The following is an 18,921-nucleotide window of genomic DNA, read 5'->3' on the forward strand; positions in this document are numbered from 1 at the left end:
CACCTGAATAAACAGGGAAGACTTCAGTAAATAATAGAAAGGCACCTTTTGAGTAGGGGCAGAGCTCATCCAGGGGAAGGAAAGCTACAGGCATCTGCCACAGTTTTCAGTAAGAAAACAAAGGAGAAGATATTCCCTTGTGTGCTATTAAAGGAAAACACGGTTTGCTGCATTAGCCACTTGTTTTGGAGGCTTATAAATAAACCTTCAAGTTTCATTATTTCCAAACTAGTTTGCAATAAACATGCATAGAAGCAGACCTGCTTGCACAGCTACTCAGGCATGAAAAATACAGGCCATTGGGTCCACACCCACCCGGCACAGGGAATAAGGGACAACTCTTAACAAGTATCACACTTAAGTAACATTTATTTTATCAGAGTAGATGGTCCAAGTTAAAAGCACTCATGCAGTCGAGGGGCCTGGTGGCTGTAAAGAACTTTTTTCCCCAAGTTTGTGCTATGTGTGAGCACTTCCACTGAAGTGAAAGTAAGGCAGAACCAAGATTGAGCAAGGTACAGGCACTTTGTTCCCAGTTCAAGGAGGGAAAAAAAAAGCCTACATCAGGTCCTGGTCCCCCCCACCCCAAAAAAGCCTCATGTTTGTTAAACAAAATGTTGTAAAAAATAGAAAAAACCCAAGATACAGAAAGTCAGTGCTCCCTAACCATACACTACTAGTTTACGTCATCATATGTAAGACCAGAAGTATAAGAAATCATAAATCAGAGCTTACTATTAACAAGTGTTCCATTACCTGGGGTACCATACGTGTAATACCAAGTATCTGACAGCAGTAACTGTTACACGAACAGTCCCACTCGGTATTGCCCACCCTGCCTAACAGCTTGTCTCACCACGCAGTTAAAACGACTGCTTGTAGGGAGCAGCATAGGAAAGGTATTTTAGATTCCACATTATCTGGTTACATAAAACAGTGATTTACAAAAAACTCATATACCAAACAATATTCTAAATAAATAGTTCATCTTCATGACTATATACAGAGTCCCCGTTACGTTAGTTATCCAAGAACGGCATGTCTGTGTCCATGGGTGCCGGGGCAAGTTCACATAGATAGAAGAGCGTGGCTTCGCTCGCTTCCGCCTCCGTCAGCGGCTCCAGCCGGACCAGCTTGCTCTGGGTGGGCTCGGGATCCAGGCTGCTCTCCAGGAGCTCGTCCACTTCCAGGGGTTTGTCAACGGAGGAAGGAGTTTCGGCCACGAAGCTCCCGCTCTCAAGGATGGAGCCTGGGTTCCCATCGAGGAATGCAAGGAGTGGAAACGCAGTGTACTGGATGAGCTGCTTATCTAGGGGGAAAAAAATTCCCAGAACATCATCAGTTCACAGGCCTTTCTACATGCAGATGGAAAAAACACAATCCAACCCACAGAATTTATTTAAATAATAGTTAATAAAAAACATTATAGCTGTTTGTTTTAAATGAGTCATTGAAGAATTGTTACGTTCACGCGTAACATTGTTTGTTCAGATTCTCCTGCAAAAACATCAGTTTCTCTGCACCTGGTGCAGTGCCAAAAACCTGAAAGGCAAACGCAGTCAAGTATTTTCTTTTGGTTATTTACTTATTAGCTTGACACAAAACCAGACAAAGAGCAAATAACTAAGATGGTTTTTAGAACAAGGCTTGTTCAACTGTTAAACTGTTTCAACAAAACACTACAACTAACCTGATTTGGGCTTAAAAACTTGTGTTTCCTGTGAAGCCGCTGGACCAGCATTATTCTTGGTAGTTTCTATTCCCTTTGTCTCCATCTGGAAACAAAAGCAAAATCTTAAACACATGCTTAAAGCCTTTTCCAATGCCACTAGAACACAGCTGACCAACTATTAAAAAAAATAATCAAATTTTCATTTGTGAAGGGATGCAGTGGTATCAGTTACCCACACTAACAGACCTTGGCTGAGAAGACATGAAATGGAAACACAGGCTGACTCAAGCAAGAACCAAATGCAGTGCTCATGAATGAACAGGACAAGTTCAAAGTGCTAGATCTTTGCTCTGCTGCTTATTCTTGTGTTTCTTTTCCCACCAGACAATACAGATGAAACCATTCTGACAACGTGTGCACCATGTTTGCAAGTACTAAAATCTTAGGGGACACAAAAGTCAAGAGACTGGTACAATGTACAGGTATCAGCCTTAATGTAATATGAGTTTTAAAGGACGTAATTAATTAGTGTGCTTTTCCCTTTTCTGTTTAAAACCTAACAAACAGGATGAATTCAGCTGCAGCCTTTCTATTCTCATGGAAGTCTTCAAAGCCAGAGCATGAAAAAAGTGCTATTACACCAGAAAAGAAAACAGTAAAGGATGAATAAGGTTTGCATCTCTCACTACTGTGTACATTGAGCAATGGATTTAAGACTTACTTTGGTATTAGTGATATGATCTGTGGGATTCATCTGCACGGAGCTTGTAAAAAGCTGAATAAGACAAAACACATCAAGTTTTAGGTATCTCGATGTTGCTATTAAGAATACCAGAACATCACATCTGCCTGTGAGAGAATTATCCCTGTACTTCCATGTTTTCACCCTCTATCAGGATTAGAGTTTATTGACAGGTAGTTACCACTTCTGCAAAGAAAACCTAGCTTTGGAGCGTAAAGGTTTGGAATTCCACAAACCTTGGTCACAAAGGAAACAACTGTATTACGTCTAACTTAAGACTAACACAGTTTGCTGCAGTCTTAAAACGATTCCTTCTTACATTGCTGCACAGAGAATTCTGGGTACAGTAAGGAAGAACACACCCCGATCAAGTTTGCAAGTGACACCAAACTGGAAGGAGTCATCAATATGTGGGAGAGCAGAGCTGCTGTTAAGAGGGATCTCAGCAAGGCGGAAGAGGCCGACAGGCACTCTGTCCGGTTAACAGCCACACGCATTTAGGACACAATAACCTCACGCACTGGCCCAGGTTAGGGAACACACAGACAGGGAGCAGCTCCTCAGAGAGGGACCTGGGAGTCGCGGTAGACAACACCCTACCACCAGCCAGCAGCATGGCCTCGCTACAGGGAGGCACACTCTGCTACAGGCAAAGCACAGCCAGGAGGTCACTGGAAGCAATCGTTTCTCCACGCAGCACCTGGGGAAAAGCGTCCAGTTTTAGGCTTCCCAGCACGAGAGTGTTCAAACTAGAGGGTGTCTGGAGGGCCACAGATGTTTGGGGGCTTAGGACGTACAAGAGGCTGAGGGAGCTTGGCTAGTCTTGTCTGGAGAGGGCAGACAAGGGAGGATAACTGCACTCTTCCACTGCTTCTAAAGAGGTGTTGTTACGGAGAAGGCAAACGCCACAGAGGTGGACAAAGGACAAGAGGCAAGAGCTACAAGCTGCAGCAGGAAAACTGTGACTGACGTAAGGGAATTCTTAACAAAGAAGAGTCAAGCACTGGAACAGGCACCCGAGAGGCTGTGGAATCCCCCATCTTTGGAGATTTCAGAATTTGAGTCAACAAGGTCCCGAGCAACATGATCCAACTTTCAAGCTGGCCCTGCTTTGACCAAGGGGCTGGACTAGATGACCTGCACAGGTCCCTTCCAACCTAGACCGCTCTACTCGACATAGATCTGAAGAGAAATTGAGAACATATACATGATCTTAAGAAATAGCCTGAAATGTCAGGGAAACAAGAACCTTTTTAACCCCAGTTCATTGAGATGACCACAGATGATGTGCTGGGCTATTAGAAAAAAACAGTATTAATCTAATTGGTGTCTGAGTTCATGTAACAACAAATATAAGCATTATTTCATTAAGAAAGCCATTCTTCAATCAACAACTTAAGCATTCGCTTGAGTAGTGGTGTAGCACTGAGAATTATACCAGTGCCCCAGAAAAACATTCACAAATATTTATAACTTTCCTTTTTGAAAGGAAAGAAAAAAAAAAAAAAAGTCTGTTGTGTTTTAAATCTATTTTAAACAGTAACAACCCCCACAAATATCTTCTGTAGCGTATTACCAAAAATACTTAAAATAAACAGTGAAAATTACATCGACCAGGAGATCTGGATCTATGCTGAACTGTCGTCCTGATAACATAGCTTGGAAGTCCTCTAAACTGCAGTCAATACTGTCAAGATAATCCAGAAGTTCAACCCTAGAAGACAAACAGTATTTTATTACTGTATCCCTTAACAAAAGGTGGAGAAATCCACAATTAAGCTCTATGCAGATGTACTACATGCATCTAAAAATCTTCACCAGAACAAGAATGAACTAAGTTTTTCATTAGGAACAACCTTTGGAAAAAAATGCTCTGAAACAGATATCACATCAACACAACACTATGACATGACATCAGCAGAGATGCGATTCTTGCATCCAGGGAACCCTAATGAGCCTCATCCACCTGCAGGAGCTACGCAGATAAATCCTGACAGCTTAAACAATGATATCCACAACATTACACTGCCAGATTATGCACCCTGACTCACTTGCTTCACAATGAAAAAATCAGAGGTCCCAGCTTAAAATACTTAAAATAGAAGGCTCTTTAGAAATTGGCTAGAATAAAGGTGACCTATAAATTTAAAGTTCTCAATGGAAACTATTATTTCGTTCTTTTTACTTCAGTCAAAACAATTAGTTCTAATACTTGAAAAAAACCAAAAGACTGGGCTACTCACTTTCCAAGAAGATTTATATTCTGTGAAATTACTCCATTCTCATTGAGTATGGAATCCATCATTGAGACCGGATCTTCTGCAGTCAAAGTGGACTGGCTATTCAGCTGTACAGCACTTGACATGAGTGGGCTCGTACTGTCACCGACAGGGCCGATGGGATCACCAACTGGGACAGCAACTGATTCTGTGATTTTATCCCCTTGAATTACAGGGGCATATTCTTCTTCGTTATCATCTTCCACAATTACAATATCAGGAGAATGGCTACAGCTTTAACAGGAGACAAATGAATTACAGCATTTCATACACTCATTTGAACTGGTACTATTCCACAGGTTTAGTTACTTCTCATTTTAGTCAAGCTACTATAAACTTTCCTACTGCTTTTTAATACAAAAAACAGCAAGATACTCTAAATGTTTTATTTTCCATTGATATGGTGCTGCAATGCTCAATACAGTTAATGCAGCTCAGCTAGCAGATGCTGTTGTGCTAGACCACAATAACAACAACTAAAAAGATACGTGAACATTGATATTTCTTGCATTAGAACAACTATAAGCTCGCATATAAATGTAAAGTATGTACAAAGTGGACCAAAGCATAGGAGGTCATCAAACTAGACAGACAATATATATTTTGCATTTTTCCTGTTGAACAGAATCAACTCTGGAGCATCCATAACAAACTATCTCTGTTGACAGCGCTGTAGTTATTTAACCTTGTTATGTATACCAGGAAGGCAACCTAAAAACCAAGAAAGGGTCTCAAATAATTTGATTTCATCCATATTCTGGTTTTCTTAACACTTAGTAGCTGTTAGTTGTGCTGCCTCTCTATCACAGCCTTATCTTCATGAAGCTTTTCTATCAGAGAATGCATTCCCAGACATTCAGCTGAACAAGAACAATGGTACTAGTTCAAATATAAGCTAGAAATATCTATGTTTTATTCCTTGAGGCATAATACAGGCCCTATCAATGCAATGCAACTCAGGAAGAGAGTTGCATCTCAATCCCTGGACCAAGTTTCAACTGCTCAGAGCTGAAAGATGAACTACTTCTATAGTACAGACAGGAAGGAACATAGTCACAAAACACTTGGGACTGAAAAAAAATCCACTGAAATTAACTGGCTTAACGAAGTTCAAAGGCCACACCAACACTCAACAAACACCACATGCAAATTATTCTCCATAATAATCTGTAAAAACAAGGGAAGTCATTCCTGTCCATATTTATAACCAAAAGTAAGACGACATCACTTACTCTGTCTTTGGACAAGTAGTGTATTTAACAAGAGTGCAATAATACTGAGTACTTCTCCCTAGTTTCTATCCTCAGCATATTAAAACTCCACAGCCATTTAACTATTTGGAACAAATCCAGAGGTCAATAAATCAGAACCTAGTGTGAATTCACAGATGAAGCTTCTATATGTGCAGGAGTACTGAATAATTCTGACCGCTTCATTAAAAAAATTATCTAAGACATCTGAATTATTGCATATTATACAACACTGAAAGCCAATTATCTACATAGACTTCTAGAGACTTCTTACTTGGAAGAATCTGAAGTGGTATCTTCATTTGCTTCTGGTGTAATGGGAAGATTTTCTTCATCACCCACATCCTCAGTGACATCATAAATAATGATGTCATCTGAAATCTGTTCCCTTTGTTTTAAGCCCTCATTTCTGTTGAGAGGTACCTGAGAATTATTTTAAAAAGAGTCAGGGGACAGAAGGACAAGGAGCTTCAGCATTCTGACAGTTATCATTGTATCTTACAATGCTTCAATTCTAGAGAGGTGTAAGAGCTTTCCTACACCTCAGAGATTACAAGCTGTTTGTATTGATCTACATTTAATAGAAAAAACGTACAAATAAATGAACAAGCTGGAGAAGAGCAGCTACAGAAAAAAAATGTTTGGCAAATACTACAGGCATAGAAATAAAAATATACTAGCACTGTCAGCAAAATCAACAAAAAAGCTGTGACAAAAGGACTACACAAGAACTAAAAATAGTAAAAGAGTGACTGCTGTTTAAATAGTACTTTGTTATAAAGCTATTAATTCTAGTACCATGTTACAGCACTCATTCTAATGATTTCCCCACCAACCATTACTTGGACAGCAGAAAATAACTTTCAGTGGCACGACACATTCAAACAGCACAGCAACTTGACATGATTTTGCTGGGTTGGACGCTGCCTTGCAGAGCAACACGCTGGGTGCTTGTCCCTGTATGGGGCTAGGGGTGCCTAACTCCTAGAGATAACACAACATTCATGTTCTATTTCTAACAGCACTGCTATTAAAAGCAAACTGCTTTCAGTAGGATCGCATCAAGCTGTATTTAATACACAGGTAACTGGCTTATACATGCTTATATTGAAAAGTGAACGGTGATTATCAATCAACACACTTGTCTTCTGAAGGAAACACAACATGGCACATCACTTCTAAAAGTTAATAGCTCTACGTACACAGCTGTGTTTTATTCCCCATATGACAAACTACTTGATCTGTCTGCCCCCCTCTACTCCTTCCTTCATCATAACAAAGAGTACACATAACAGAAAACTTACATGGTGGTTACTGTCAGCTGGTTCTTTCACAATTTGTTGAAATACATTCGACTTTGGAGGTCCATTAGTGTTCAGAAGTAGAGGCCTAAATCAGAAAGAATAAAGGAAGAAAGCCATCTCAAAACTAATTCTTTGGTTTTAGTCAACAAAACATGTCAGTATCTTGACAGCCCAAGTCTTCAAGAGGAGCCAGCAAGTCTTCAAGACCATATTTACCTCTTGCGTTTTAGGCTCACTAGTTGGTTATTCTGCACCAAGGTAACGATAAATTGTACAATCTATAAGGAAAAGAACACTATTGTTAGTCGCTCTACTCCATAATTGTTTCTCTCAGAGTACCAAGATACCTTATAGCAGAAGACTTCAATAATAAAATCTACATGTAAACAGCAGAACACTTATTTTTGCATAGTAACTCTCATATAGAATTGTTCAGAAAATCATGGTAGAATAGAAAACACTGCTGGTAATATCTAAAAAGAATAGTTATTCCGTTGTCTAGGAAAGGCTTTTCACATAGCTGGCAGTAAGAGTAGACTTTTACACTATATCATACAGTACACAGAAAAACATCCAGTAACTCAAAACTATTACAAGAATTCTAATAAACTATAACAGAAGGCACACAGGGATGTTGACTCTGTACATAACCTGTACCTGTAAATACTGGTTCTGGTGAAAGATATTTTTGACAGATTCAGAAAAAATGACATGTACATTTAACAGTATTCATCAGCTGCCTTTCATTTTGAAATGTTGGACTTTCTTCCCTTATATTTTTAATTTAAGGAGTAAATGTATTGTATCTGCCTTGAACAAACTGAAAAAACCCAACCAGTAAGAGTCTTTGCTACAAGGCTGCTTTCAGTGTTGCTATTTCTGATACATAAAAAAATAAAATCCGTAAACTCTTTGCATTTACATCAGTTTTGGTAGATCATAAATCTAACTGTTAAACCAAGCTAAGTTAACATATCATCAGTGGGTTCCGATAACTTCAGAAATATACAGTCAGTGGGTCAGTTAAGTGGGACAGTAGTGAATTTCCAATACAGAACTTTCTAATTCCTGCAGTGAGAAAGAGTTTCTCCTGAGATCATTCAACACAGAGTATTAGTCATTTGATTTCTGAAGTAATAAAAAATGGATGGACCATTTTAAGGGTACCTTAATGAATGATGTACAATGTTCTTGAACCTCTTTCTCTGAAAATGTTTAGAAGAGTTTGGCCTTATCTTCTGCTTATGTGGTGAAATACACTGAATGTTTGTTTCACAAAGATTTATTCACCATACACCACCCTGTTGTTTTTTCTATTAAAGACATTTCACACAGTACAAAAAAAAAAAGTGAGGACAAAGCAAGGTAACATGTGGCACAGTAGTCCTCATTCATAAGCACTCACTCACTTATTCACATAAGACACTTGAATGAAGCCTTACCTTCCGAATAACTTGCTGTTGTTGCAAGTGTTTTGCTCTCAGTTCTGCCACTTCCCTCCAAAGGGATTCATTCTCCCTGTTTGAAAAGGATGATTTAAAAGTCAAACTAAAACTAAATTTTAAAATATGTACATTAATGTCCCGGTTTCGGCTGAGATAGCGTTAATTTTCTTCTTAGTAACTGGTACAGCAGGTTTTGGATTTAGTGTGAGAACAATGTTGATAACACACCGATGTTTTAGTTGTTGCTAAGTAGTGCTTATCCTAAGTTGAGGATTTTCCAGTTTCCCATACTCTGCCAGCAAGCAGGTGCACAAGAAGCTGGAAGGGAACATGGCCAGGATCACTGACTTGAACTAGCCAAAGGGATATTCCATACCATAGGACATCACGCTCAGTATACAAACTGGGGGGAGTTGGCCGGGACGGGCGGATCGCTGCTCAGGCATCGGTCAACGGGTGGTGAGCAACTGCACTGTGTATCACTTGTCTTTTCTTGGATGTTATCTTTCTTTTATTTATTCCTTTTCATTACAATTATTATTATATTTCATTATTATTATATTATTTTATTTTACTTTAGTTATTAAACTGTTCTTATCTCAACCCATGAATTTTACTTCTTTTTTTCAATTCTCTTCCCCATCCCACTGGGAGGGGGGAGGAGCGAGTGAGCAGCTGCATGGTGCTTAGTTGCTGGCTGGGGTTAAACCACGACAATTAATCACTTTTGTTAAAGATTAGTTGGCTTCATTAAAGCTCTTTGAAATGTGTTTTTAGACTGGGGGGGTGGGGGAGAGAGAAAAAAAAGTCACACATTTAGCAGCCTTGGCAAATAATTACAAAATGGAGACCCAAACACAACAAATAGCCTGCAGAGAATTTCCCACCCCCTTAAAAAAATAACAAAACAAAACCAAACCCAGAATCAAATTTGGCCATACTTATTGCACATACATTCAGCATTTAAAAATTAACTGTTTTGTTTCCTTTCCTATAACAAAGTTACCTTCTCCTCTTCCTTCTAGTAATTAAATCCTAAGGAATTAAATAAAAAAAAAATAAATCAAGCATACAACTGGTTTCTGGTAGCAGCAAAGGACCAAACAGCATAGAGAATGTAGTTTCCTCTCACCACTAAAAAACAGAGCTGTTCATCTATATCAAGCCTGTTTGTCCTCCCTCACACACCTCTTGCTAGATGCAAGCCACCTGTCAGCAACAGTACATCCACCTTGAAAGCATCTTTACAGAACAAGCTCTCAAGTCACACATGCAGCTGTAGGTCAACCTAACAGTTGCCTCTGTTAGCTCCAGTAAAGGGAGCTAATGTTAGGTGCTAAAAAATAGGAGCACAGCAGAGATGGTAGCTTTCATGAAACGCTGCCGTTCTACAAACCCTGGTTGTTCTGGTACTCACAGAAGTTCAGTTACTGAGACAGTATAAAAACTGCTGTAAAGTGGCCCTTGCTACCATATCCATGAACCTCGTTGTTTCCAACATCATAAAGCATATTAAGAAGTAGATAACTGTTCTGGGTTTGTGTGGCGGGGTTTTGGTAGCAGGGCAGGGGCTGCAGGGCTGGCTCCTGTGAGAAGCTGCTAGAAGCTTCCCCGGCTCCAAGCCGGACCCGACTCTGGCCCAGGCTGAGCCCGACAGTGATGGCGGTAGTGCCTCTGGGAGAACAGATTTAAGAAGGGGAACCTGCAGTGAGTCGGGGGATTGGAATGTGAAAGGAACCCCTCTGCAGATACCGAGGTCAGTGAAGAAGGCTGGAGGGGATGCCCCCACAGCCCGCGGTGAGGCGGCAGGCTGTCCCCCCCAGCCCATGGAGGGGAGCGGGGGAGCGGATGCCCCCCAAGATGGCTGGGACTCCGTGGGAAAGCCCGCACTGGAGCAGTCTGTGCCTGAAGGACTGCAGCCCGTGGGAAGGGACCCACGCTGGAGCAGTTCGCGAAGAACTGCAGCCCGTGGGAAGGACCCACGTTGGAGAAGTTCGTGAAGGGCTGTCTCGCATGGGAAGGACCCCACAGTGGAGCAGGGGAAGAGTGAGGAGTCCTCCCCCTGAGGAGGAAGGAGCAGCAGAGACAAGGTGTGACGAACTGACCCCAGCCCCCATTCCCTGTCCCCCTGCGCTGCTGGGGGAGGGTAGGTAGAGAATTTGGGAGTAAAGTTAAGCCCAGGAAGAATGGAGGGGTGGGGAAAGGGGTTCTAAGGTTTGGTTTTTATTTCTCAGTATCCTTGTTTTGATCTGATTGGTAGTAAGTTAAATTGACACCCCCCCCCCCCGCCAGGTTAACTCTGTTTTTTGCCCGTGACCTTAAGTGGTGAGTGATCCCTCCCTGTCCTTGTCTTGACCCACAAGCCTTTCTTTATATTTTCACTGGTGTTTGGGTTTTTATGAAACCTTAAGCTAAGCTTTCAGAAACAGCTGTTTATATGCAGTCAGATGAAGCTTATCACTTACTCCTCAAACTGCTTGTATGTCCCACATACAATTTAAGAGTACGGTTCCATTACAAATTTAACAACTGAGATCAGAGATTCTGAACTTTCTCAATTCTCTCACCAGCTTTTATTAACATGTTTTGTAGGATTAGGTCTTCTGATTTAGCTCCAGTTTCTACCTCAATCATTTTAAACTCAGGGGGCAACAATATGGATATCAAAGACCAACCATTCTATCTTCTCATCTCTACAAACTGTCAGGTCATTAGCAACTAGACATCCTTTCAGCCAAAGTCAGCCCTGCTCCAGGCAGGGGTTTAGACCTGACAGCGTTCTGAGGTTCTTTCCAACCCAAATTCGTCTATGATTTGAAAAGAGTGAATATGAACATCTTTACTCTAGACTGGCTAGATTCTAATAAAGACTCTTCTTATTACACAAAGTAAGTTTGCCTCTGAATGTTCTACTACTCAAGTAATTAGAACCAAAGACTAGAAATGACAGCATTTGCTTCTTAAAACTTGAACTAATCAGTGGCCTCTGCCACAGAGGTACATTCTCTACATAAGGAGTCCTGAGACAGAATTACTGCTGAGGTGCTGTGACTCACAGTGCATGAGCTTATGCTCGTATATCCTGTCTGTATCTACATACTCTAAAGGATTCAGTAATTTGTGAAACACGTCTCTCATTGTTGAGAATAAATCGTAATTACTAACTAGGTAATAATGCAATTCTAAAAATACTCTATTTACATTTGGATTTTAGATGCTGTACCTCTGTCACCGAGGAAACTAAGGAATTTCCAAATTAGATTTCTAAACAGATTTTCATAGGCATTAGCTCTTCTGCAATTTTTAGCAGTGGGGAAATGAAGACGACAACAGGAAAATAAAAAGCAATGAGCAAAGACATTAATTGTAGTAAGAAAGTATTATAAGCAATTTGCACAAACCAAACTCTGCCTCAAACTAAACGCAGTAACTACTTCAAACTTGAAGATGTAAACCAGCATACTTTATGCTAAGAGACGAGTTGAATATTCAGCCTCAGCAGCGTCTTGGAACTATTATTAAAGGTGGTATTTAATTGCCCACTACGAGACAGTTCTTCAAACACCAACATTGCCTATCACTTTTAGCCATATCAGAATATTCAATTTTTAATGCAATTCTTTTATTGAAATTTATTTTCCTAAAGCAGTATTTCAAGTTAGGCAATAGAAAATCAAGAGAAACCTAAAATTAGGTCTTTGTCCAATAACTATTATCAGAATTACTCAATTTTAGGGATCAGTTGCTGATGGAGCAACTTACCTCTTCAAAGCAGACAATCGAGATTCAATAGTCTCTTGTTTAATTTGCACCTTTTGAGCACTACTTATTATTTTGGAGATATCTTCCTGACGTATCTTGTTTTCTTCAGGTCTTGAAGAAGAAACCTTTAAAAGATTAGAATCCAGAAACAACACTTGCCTTTACTCATTGTTAACTATTATTTTCTTTTGGTGATCAAGTGTATTTTCTTCTAGTGCTGACAAACTATGCCTTTAAACTAATAATAAACCAAGCATCAAATAAAAAACACACAGAAATTTCCTCTTACAGCTGTTATCACATAAGCTTTAGTTGTTAGAAACATTTGTGTACCTTCATATTCTTCAGGCATTCTCCTAAGTGCTCTACTTCATCACTGCTTCACAGTAACCCAATGTTATTAAGTACATCCCTCTCACCAGTTTAACTTGCCACATTTCTATTCAATATGTGTGTTCACCTGATTCACAGTAACAGCAGAGCACATTTCAGAATCACATTTAGCGGCATAACAAACACGTTTATAGGTTTGCCACCTGTTCTCTTTGGTGGAAAGTTTAACGCTTACAGTAGCTTTGTTCCGAAACCAGCTACATAAACAAGCAGACTGTTATATTACTGATGGTGAAGTCAAAGCACACTCTGCACTTCTAATACCCATTTGCAAAGTGTCATATTTGCATAACTCGCTCATTTTTGCCACCTGTGAATACTATACCAGCAAAGCAGGTTAGATAAAGGAGCCTAGTCAAATCCCCCAAAATATCTTTAAACAAGTCAAGATATATATGAGAGCAGTGCAGTTTGCTTCCCCAAACTCCAAACTTACTTGCACTTGCAATCCTGCAATTAAACTTGACATGAACTTTGCTATTCATTCATACTTACTAGTACAGGTTTTCCACATACTGAGTTTTCACTAACCTTCCTTTTAATGTGTTCCAACAAGTCCTCCCGGCCCTGCTTAAAATATGGGTGCTGAAACTCTACTGGACCATCTCGCTCCAGTTTGACAATCCCAGATTCAACATGAACAACTTTACGGAAGCCATCTTTAAAAACAAGAAAAAAAAAAACAACCACCAAACTCTCAAAACCCACATTAAGAAATTCAAGCTATGCTGTTCCAACTATCCTGTTACCAGTTTTGAGGATGAGAAAGTATCCTAGTTGCAGAGAACACAGGGCCACTGCTCAACAGAAATTGTCTATAACTAAACATGTACAGGATCTAGAACTATGTTAGAAAGCAAAAACCCAAGAACTTACACATGTTTAACTGTCTGACAAAGCTTGCCATGTTGTTGTGCTTGAAGTACTTGGGAAGAATCTCTTTTGCGAATCTCTGTTCATCCAACACCAAGAAACTCTGGCCATTCTAAAATGAAAGAGACACATTAAGCTACTTAAAGACCATTGTAGGAAACACGCTGGGCTTTTAGAATTAATCACCAGATAGGAATGTTTCCTTTGTGCATGCAGTATGTAACTGATCTGCTTGCCTACAATTTTCCACAACAAAAAGTGTACAGGCCCCACGGTCGCAAAGCAACAGAGTATCATCAATTTACATCGCTATCCATATCTGAAGGGCAACACCTCTACGGTTACTCAGTGCTTCCTCAAGAAATGAACTGTTTAACAACAATTACCACAGTTTCACTACAGGACAATACTATTGATTTCGTATGTAGCTTCAAAGTATCGGGAAGGAAGCTAACAAAGAAAGAGACTGTGCAAGGGAAATAAACCCAACAACCAGCCGAGAGCCCCTTCTGCGTTCCAGTATAAAAGCATGATTAGTTTGATACGACTTGTAGAGCAGATGGAGCTGTCAAAGAGCTGAGGGTGTCCACTGGGTTTTGGAGTTACCAAAAAGGTAACCACCCAAGGCAACATCCTCCTCCTGGGATGCCAATTGTGAGGGAGGACTGATCTTTTATTTCATCCACAGGCTTTGACTAAAATAGAAGGCTCAGCTCTTTGTTCTTCAGTGACTGTGCTCCATTAACTAAAGGACAAGCAATTGGCAGAATCCAAATTAGCTACTTCAAAATGGTTTAGGTTTTGTCTGTACATCCACGGTACTCTCACACTGTATTTAATGAGAAGCCTATAATCTTTGACAAACGTCATCACTGATACTGCATCTTCTTAGAAGCCCTTTAGTTCAACAAGTCACGTTTATTTCTTACCCCCAAATGCCAGCAGTTCTCTGATCCCAAGAAGCTTGAAGAACCAACCATGAGACCTTGTGAAGATCCTTGCCCAAGAACCTGTTTCTGACAAACTAGCAAGGATTGTCAGAAACAGGATTTATAAATGGCTCACCATTGGAAGAGTTAGGAGCTTAAGACTGAGAGGAGGGTAGAAGACGAAAACTTCCCAGCAATGCCTACCTACCTCCCGCTGAGAATCAGTCAGTGGAAGGGAAAGGGGAAGCAAAGGAAAGGGCAGGAACAGATCATTGTAGACAATGCATTAATGAAACTCACCAGCTGAAGGTACTCAAACAAGCAGCACTACAGCGACCTGTGACGCCAACAGACAGCTTTCATGCGGCGCCTCACTTTATTGTCGCTTTGACATTGTTCAGGCCTAGCGCAGAAAAATCTGGGAAACACATCTACTAGTTCTTGTTGCCCTGCCAGTCGTTTACAGCAAAGCTGTACAGATGATAAGGCCTGACCTGAACTCACTGGAGCATTACCACATAGCTAAATACCGTTTTCAAGTCCTAGCGTTACTGACTCCAGCACACAGCAATCTCCCAAGGACTTCACTTGGCACTCCTTGTAGGCGTTTCCTCGGACAACACGTACCCGTGGCTTCGCTAAGTATGCAGGGAGTCAAAATTTGGCTGTCTGGTTTCAGATGGCGTTTATCCTTACAGTGTAAGGATATGGATTTGTATAGGAGGAAAGTGAAATGTTACAGTAACTGTACTCTTCCTCCTGTTACACTTGGTACACTTTCTGTACGTCATAATATTGACATAGCGTAGTTTTAAAAGATGTCATCCCTTGTGTACCAAGTGATCCCAATACCTTCCCCCACACAAGAACTGCTAAATGCTGATAACATCAATGGTGATCAGTGGATCTTCCTTCCACAAACAGCCTTGCAGAATCTCAAACAATTAGCCTTTATTTTTAATTAGGAAAATAATACAAGGATACCTAATAATAGCCTTGGTGTGCTTATGAGATAAACGTAAGCGATGAATTTGGAAAGTCTCCATTAAAAGCGTAAGGTGGCAAAAATGGCGCTTCTTAAGCGAGACAACATAACATCCGAGTCTTCGCATAGCCCTTCATATCTCTCTTCCACAAAAAAAGAAAAAAACTAAAAAAATTAGAAGGAAAGCTGCTGTAATCTGCCGAATCTACTTGCTCCCTGCTTCAGGAAGTTTTGGCTGAAGTTACTGGTAACTCATTATCAATAAAATCTTTAAGACGACATTTTATCATCGCTTGAGCATTTAAAATCGAATCAGCTGAGAGCTGCTACCTCAACACCACGTGAAGAGGCCAATACAGTTTGAGAGCAGGAATTTTAAAATATATTTTTAAAACATCTAAGAAATAGAGAAAAATTAAATTATTAAACCCCCCTGCATTTATCACAGGAGTTAGCGACGCTTACTGAAGCAAACGTGCCAGCCCTTCATTACATTGTAAGAAGGTGGTTACTTCCTGCCTTCCAGTATTTTAAGATACTTATAAAGTTTGTCCTCTGATAACGCTTCTTCATTATTCACTACAACAGCCTGCATTTACATATAAAGGATTCAAGATGAAAGGACACCCAACTCCGGTTTTCCATTTTTTTAAAAAAAACAATCAAAGTAGATGTAGACAACACGGCCACTTTAACCGGCAGTTCCCAGGACAAGGACTTCGGTTACCAGACGCACAGCACCAGGGGTGGGGTGGGGGGGTACCGCGGGGGGTTAATGGGGACACGGGGGGGGTGCCCGCCCCAGCAGCTGCACCCGCACCCCGGGACGACGCCACCCGAGCGCGACAGTTGTCGCCCCACGTGGCCGCCCGCCCATGAGCCCGGGCACCCCCCCCCCGACCCCGGCCAGCCCCGCCATTCAAGGCCGCCCCATCCGAACCGGTGTCCCCTTTGTTTCGCGTACGGCAGACGCTAACACCCCGGCTTCCCCCATCTTCTTTTATACCCCGGAGGAGGACGCTGTCACGCAGCCCCCCCCCCCCCCCCCCCCGGCTCCCCCGAAAGCGAGCCCTGTTATTTACGAACTCGCCGACCCGCGGTGGAAAAAAATCCCACCGCAGCTCTGCGTTCCCCATACTTCGGCTTTAATAAAAACTGCGTGTCAGGGCACCGCACCCCCCCCCCCCCCCCAAGCTCAGGGACGCCCGCCTCCCGGGGAAGCCCCCAGTCTGCTCGGCCGGGAGCTCCAGCAGGGGACGCGACCACCGCCGCTCGTACTGCCCACCTCCCCACAGCCGGAGACGCAGGCGGCGGCTGAGGGCCGGATAAACGAACCGGCCTTTCCCCAGCAGTCCTTACCCGGGCGGGTAGAGCTACGACGGCCCGGTAGCTGGGGGGGGGGGGGGGGGGGGTGTCGCTCCCCGGTGGGGGGGGGGCGGCTGAGGGGGAACCTGACCGAACCGGGGGGGGCCGGGCCCGGTTCTTCCGCTCTCCCCACGCGTAGCCGAGGCCCACGGCTCCCTCCTTCCCGGCCTTCCCCTAGCAGGCCCCGGCTGCCCTGAGGAAGGCGGTTTTCGTCTGTGTGTGTGTGTGTGAGGGGGGGAGAGTAGCAGCTCCCGCCGCCCCGCGCACGCGGGCGGGGCGGCTCAACCGCCGCGGCTGAGCTCGCGCGCGCCCCCCCCCCCCCCCCCCCACCTGGCTCCAGGTGATGAGCTGATTACTGGGGGCTTCGCCCACCAGCGCCCACAGCTTGCTGAGGAAAGCCGGGACCCCCGCGCTGGCGGAAGGCGGCGGCGGCGGCTGGGGGGGCTGCTGCGGCGGCTGGGGCTGCTGCTGCGGCTGCTGCTGCTTCATTGTCGCTCGGGAGCCTCCGCCGTCTGGCCGGGGGAGGGGCGCAGGGAGGAGGAGGAGGAGGAGGAGGAGGAGGAGGAGGAGGAGGGAGAAGCAGGCCGGCCTTGCCTTGTCCCGCCCCCGCAGGCGCATGCGCAGCGGCCCGCCACGGGTGCGCCTGCGCGCCGCCCAGCCCAGCCCTTAGCTTTTACAGCACGGCCGCACGTGCGCCGCCCTCACGTGTCACAACAGGCGCGGGAGCGGCCGCTCGCCCGCCCGGCCGGGGCGGTGCCTGGGGGGAGGGAGGGAGAGAGAGAGAGAGAGAGAGAGAGAGAGCGCGCGAGAGCGGTGCGTCCCGCCCATGCAAATATGGAGGGGTCAGGGCCAATGGGGGCGCGAGTCTCTCCTGCGGGCGGGGCCAGGCGGTGGGCGGGGCGCCGGTTCCCGCCGGGGCGCCGGGCGCGTGGCAGGAGGCTGAGGGAGATGGCGGAGGGTGAGGGGAGCGGGTGGTCGGCGGGCTGCGGGGAGGGCTCGCCTCCCTCCTCACAGAAGTCACGCAGGGCAGAGCAGGCCACCGTAACTACAGGTACTGGGCACCCGAGGATCAAGCCCGTTGCTCAGGGCACGCAGAGGGCTGCAGCAGCTGCGACCGCTCCGGCTGAGATGTCCCTCAACCTCCTCCCCCGCCGTGGCCCAGCACTACACCCGTGACAGGATTAACAGCTCCCATTCGGCGTGCGTTAACGTCGGCTGTGTAAAACGTTAAGGGCAGCATTGCTTCCTTGGGGAGTCCCTCAGTTGAAGAAAGATAACGTGACGCCTTCCCTTCAGAAAGCGTCAAACCAGTAGGGAGAGGGAGACTGCCTAGAGCTGAAGCACCACCAAACAAAAAGCCTCAGCACCGTTCCCTTCGACGAACTGCTTGCCAAAATAGAAGTCAAGTTACTTGCCAATGTAGGCAAAGCTGCAGCTGCCTCATGTTGTCCTCAAGCTTCTCAGGGTTGTAATAAAGAGTTTTCAAGTTCCTGAGTTTGATGACAGTTTCAATGAAAGTACGTACGAAATTGTTCAAGTTTTTCAAAGCCAGTCGAAAGGGTCACTTTCTGCTGCCAGTTATCTCAGCAGCCTGCTCTTGCCTGTGACTGGGATCCAGGGAGGGCAGCAGAACAGGCCAGCAAGGTCTCAGCAGCAACTTAGAGGTGCAGAGAACGTGCCTTTTTAAAGACTACCCAATCCTATGTTTTCAGAAAGGTCTGGTAGAAAGGTTAAGAAATAGCAAGGCAGCTGGAAAACATGGGCACACATAGCACAGTAAATCATTATAGACATAAGAAAAAGAACATGTAATAATATAAGCATATGCGCAACAGAAGCATCCAAGCTAACTCTCTAGAAAAAAAGTCAGGCAGTCCCAGACGAGACCTCTCTCTGAGGCAAGTTGTGTTTAGACTTCAGAC

General features: G+C 43.6%; 1 protein-coding gene across 2 annotated transcripts; it reads right to left on the bottom strand.

Moving 5' to 3' along the window:
• Window positions 1-351: 351 nt before the first annotated feature.
• HSF2 (heat shock transcription factor 2) lies at window positions 352-17,547 on the bottom strand. 2 transcript variants are annotated; one of them, XM_052781198.1, is made up of 13 exons: window positions 17,330-17,544; window positions 13,724-13,832; window positions 13,379-13,506; window positions 12,455-12,579; window positions 8,690-8,765; window positions 7,464-7,525; window positions 7,248-7,332; window positions 6,218-6,366; window positions 4,658-4,927; window positions 4,023-4,128; window positions 2,394-2,447; window positions 1,691-1,775; window positions 352-1,309 (listed from the first exon to the last, which is right to left on the bottom strand). In XM_052781198.1, exons 1-13 carry the CDS (start codon window positions 17,486-17,488, stop codon window positions 1,020-1,022), a joined length of 1,698 nt encoding a protein of 565 aa, XP_052637158.1. In that variant the 5' UTR covers window positions 17,489-17,544; the 3' UTR covers window positions 352-1,019. The 2 variants fall into 2 exon arrangements, with proteins under 2 accessions (XP_052637158.1, XP_052637159.1); XM_052781199.1 differs by lacking the exon at window positions 2,394-2,447 and having other exon boundaries at window positions 17,330-17,547.
• Between the last annotated feature and the right edge of the window lie 1,374 nt (window positions 17,548-18,921).

This window comes from Harpia harpyja, chromosome 3 (assembly GCF_026419915.1).
Source record: "Harpia harpyja isolate bHarHar1 chromosome 3, bHarHar1 primary haplotype, whole genome shotgun sequence".
NCBI classification, from domain to species: Eukaryota; Metazoa; Chordata; class Aves; order Accipitriformes; family Accipitridae; genus Harpia; species Harpia harpyja.

Bases quoted from the DNA above. Each gene is read 5' to 3' on its own strand.
- HSF2 (XM_052781198.1), bottom strand. From the start codon at position 17,488: ATGAAGCAGCAGCAGCCGCAGCAGCAGCCCCAGCCGCCGCAGCAGCCC. The intron at 4,129-4,657 runs GTGAGTAGCCCA...TTTGTCTTCTAG, and splicing joins AATATAAATCTTCTTGGAAA to GGTTGAACTTCTGGATTATC. The intron at 2,448-4,022 runs GTAATTTTCACT...TGTCTTATTCAG, and splicing joins ATCCAGATCTCCTGGTCGAT to CTTTTTACAAGCTCCGTGCA.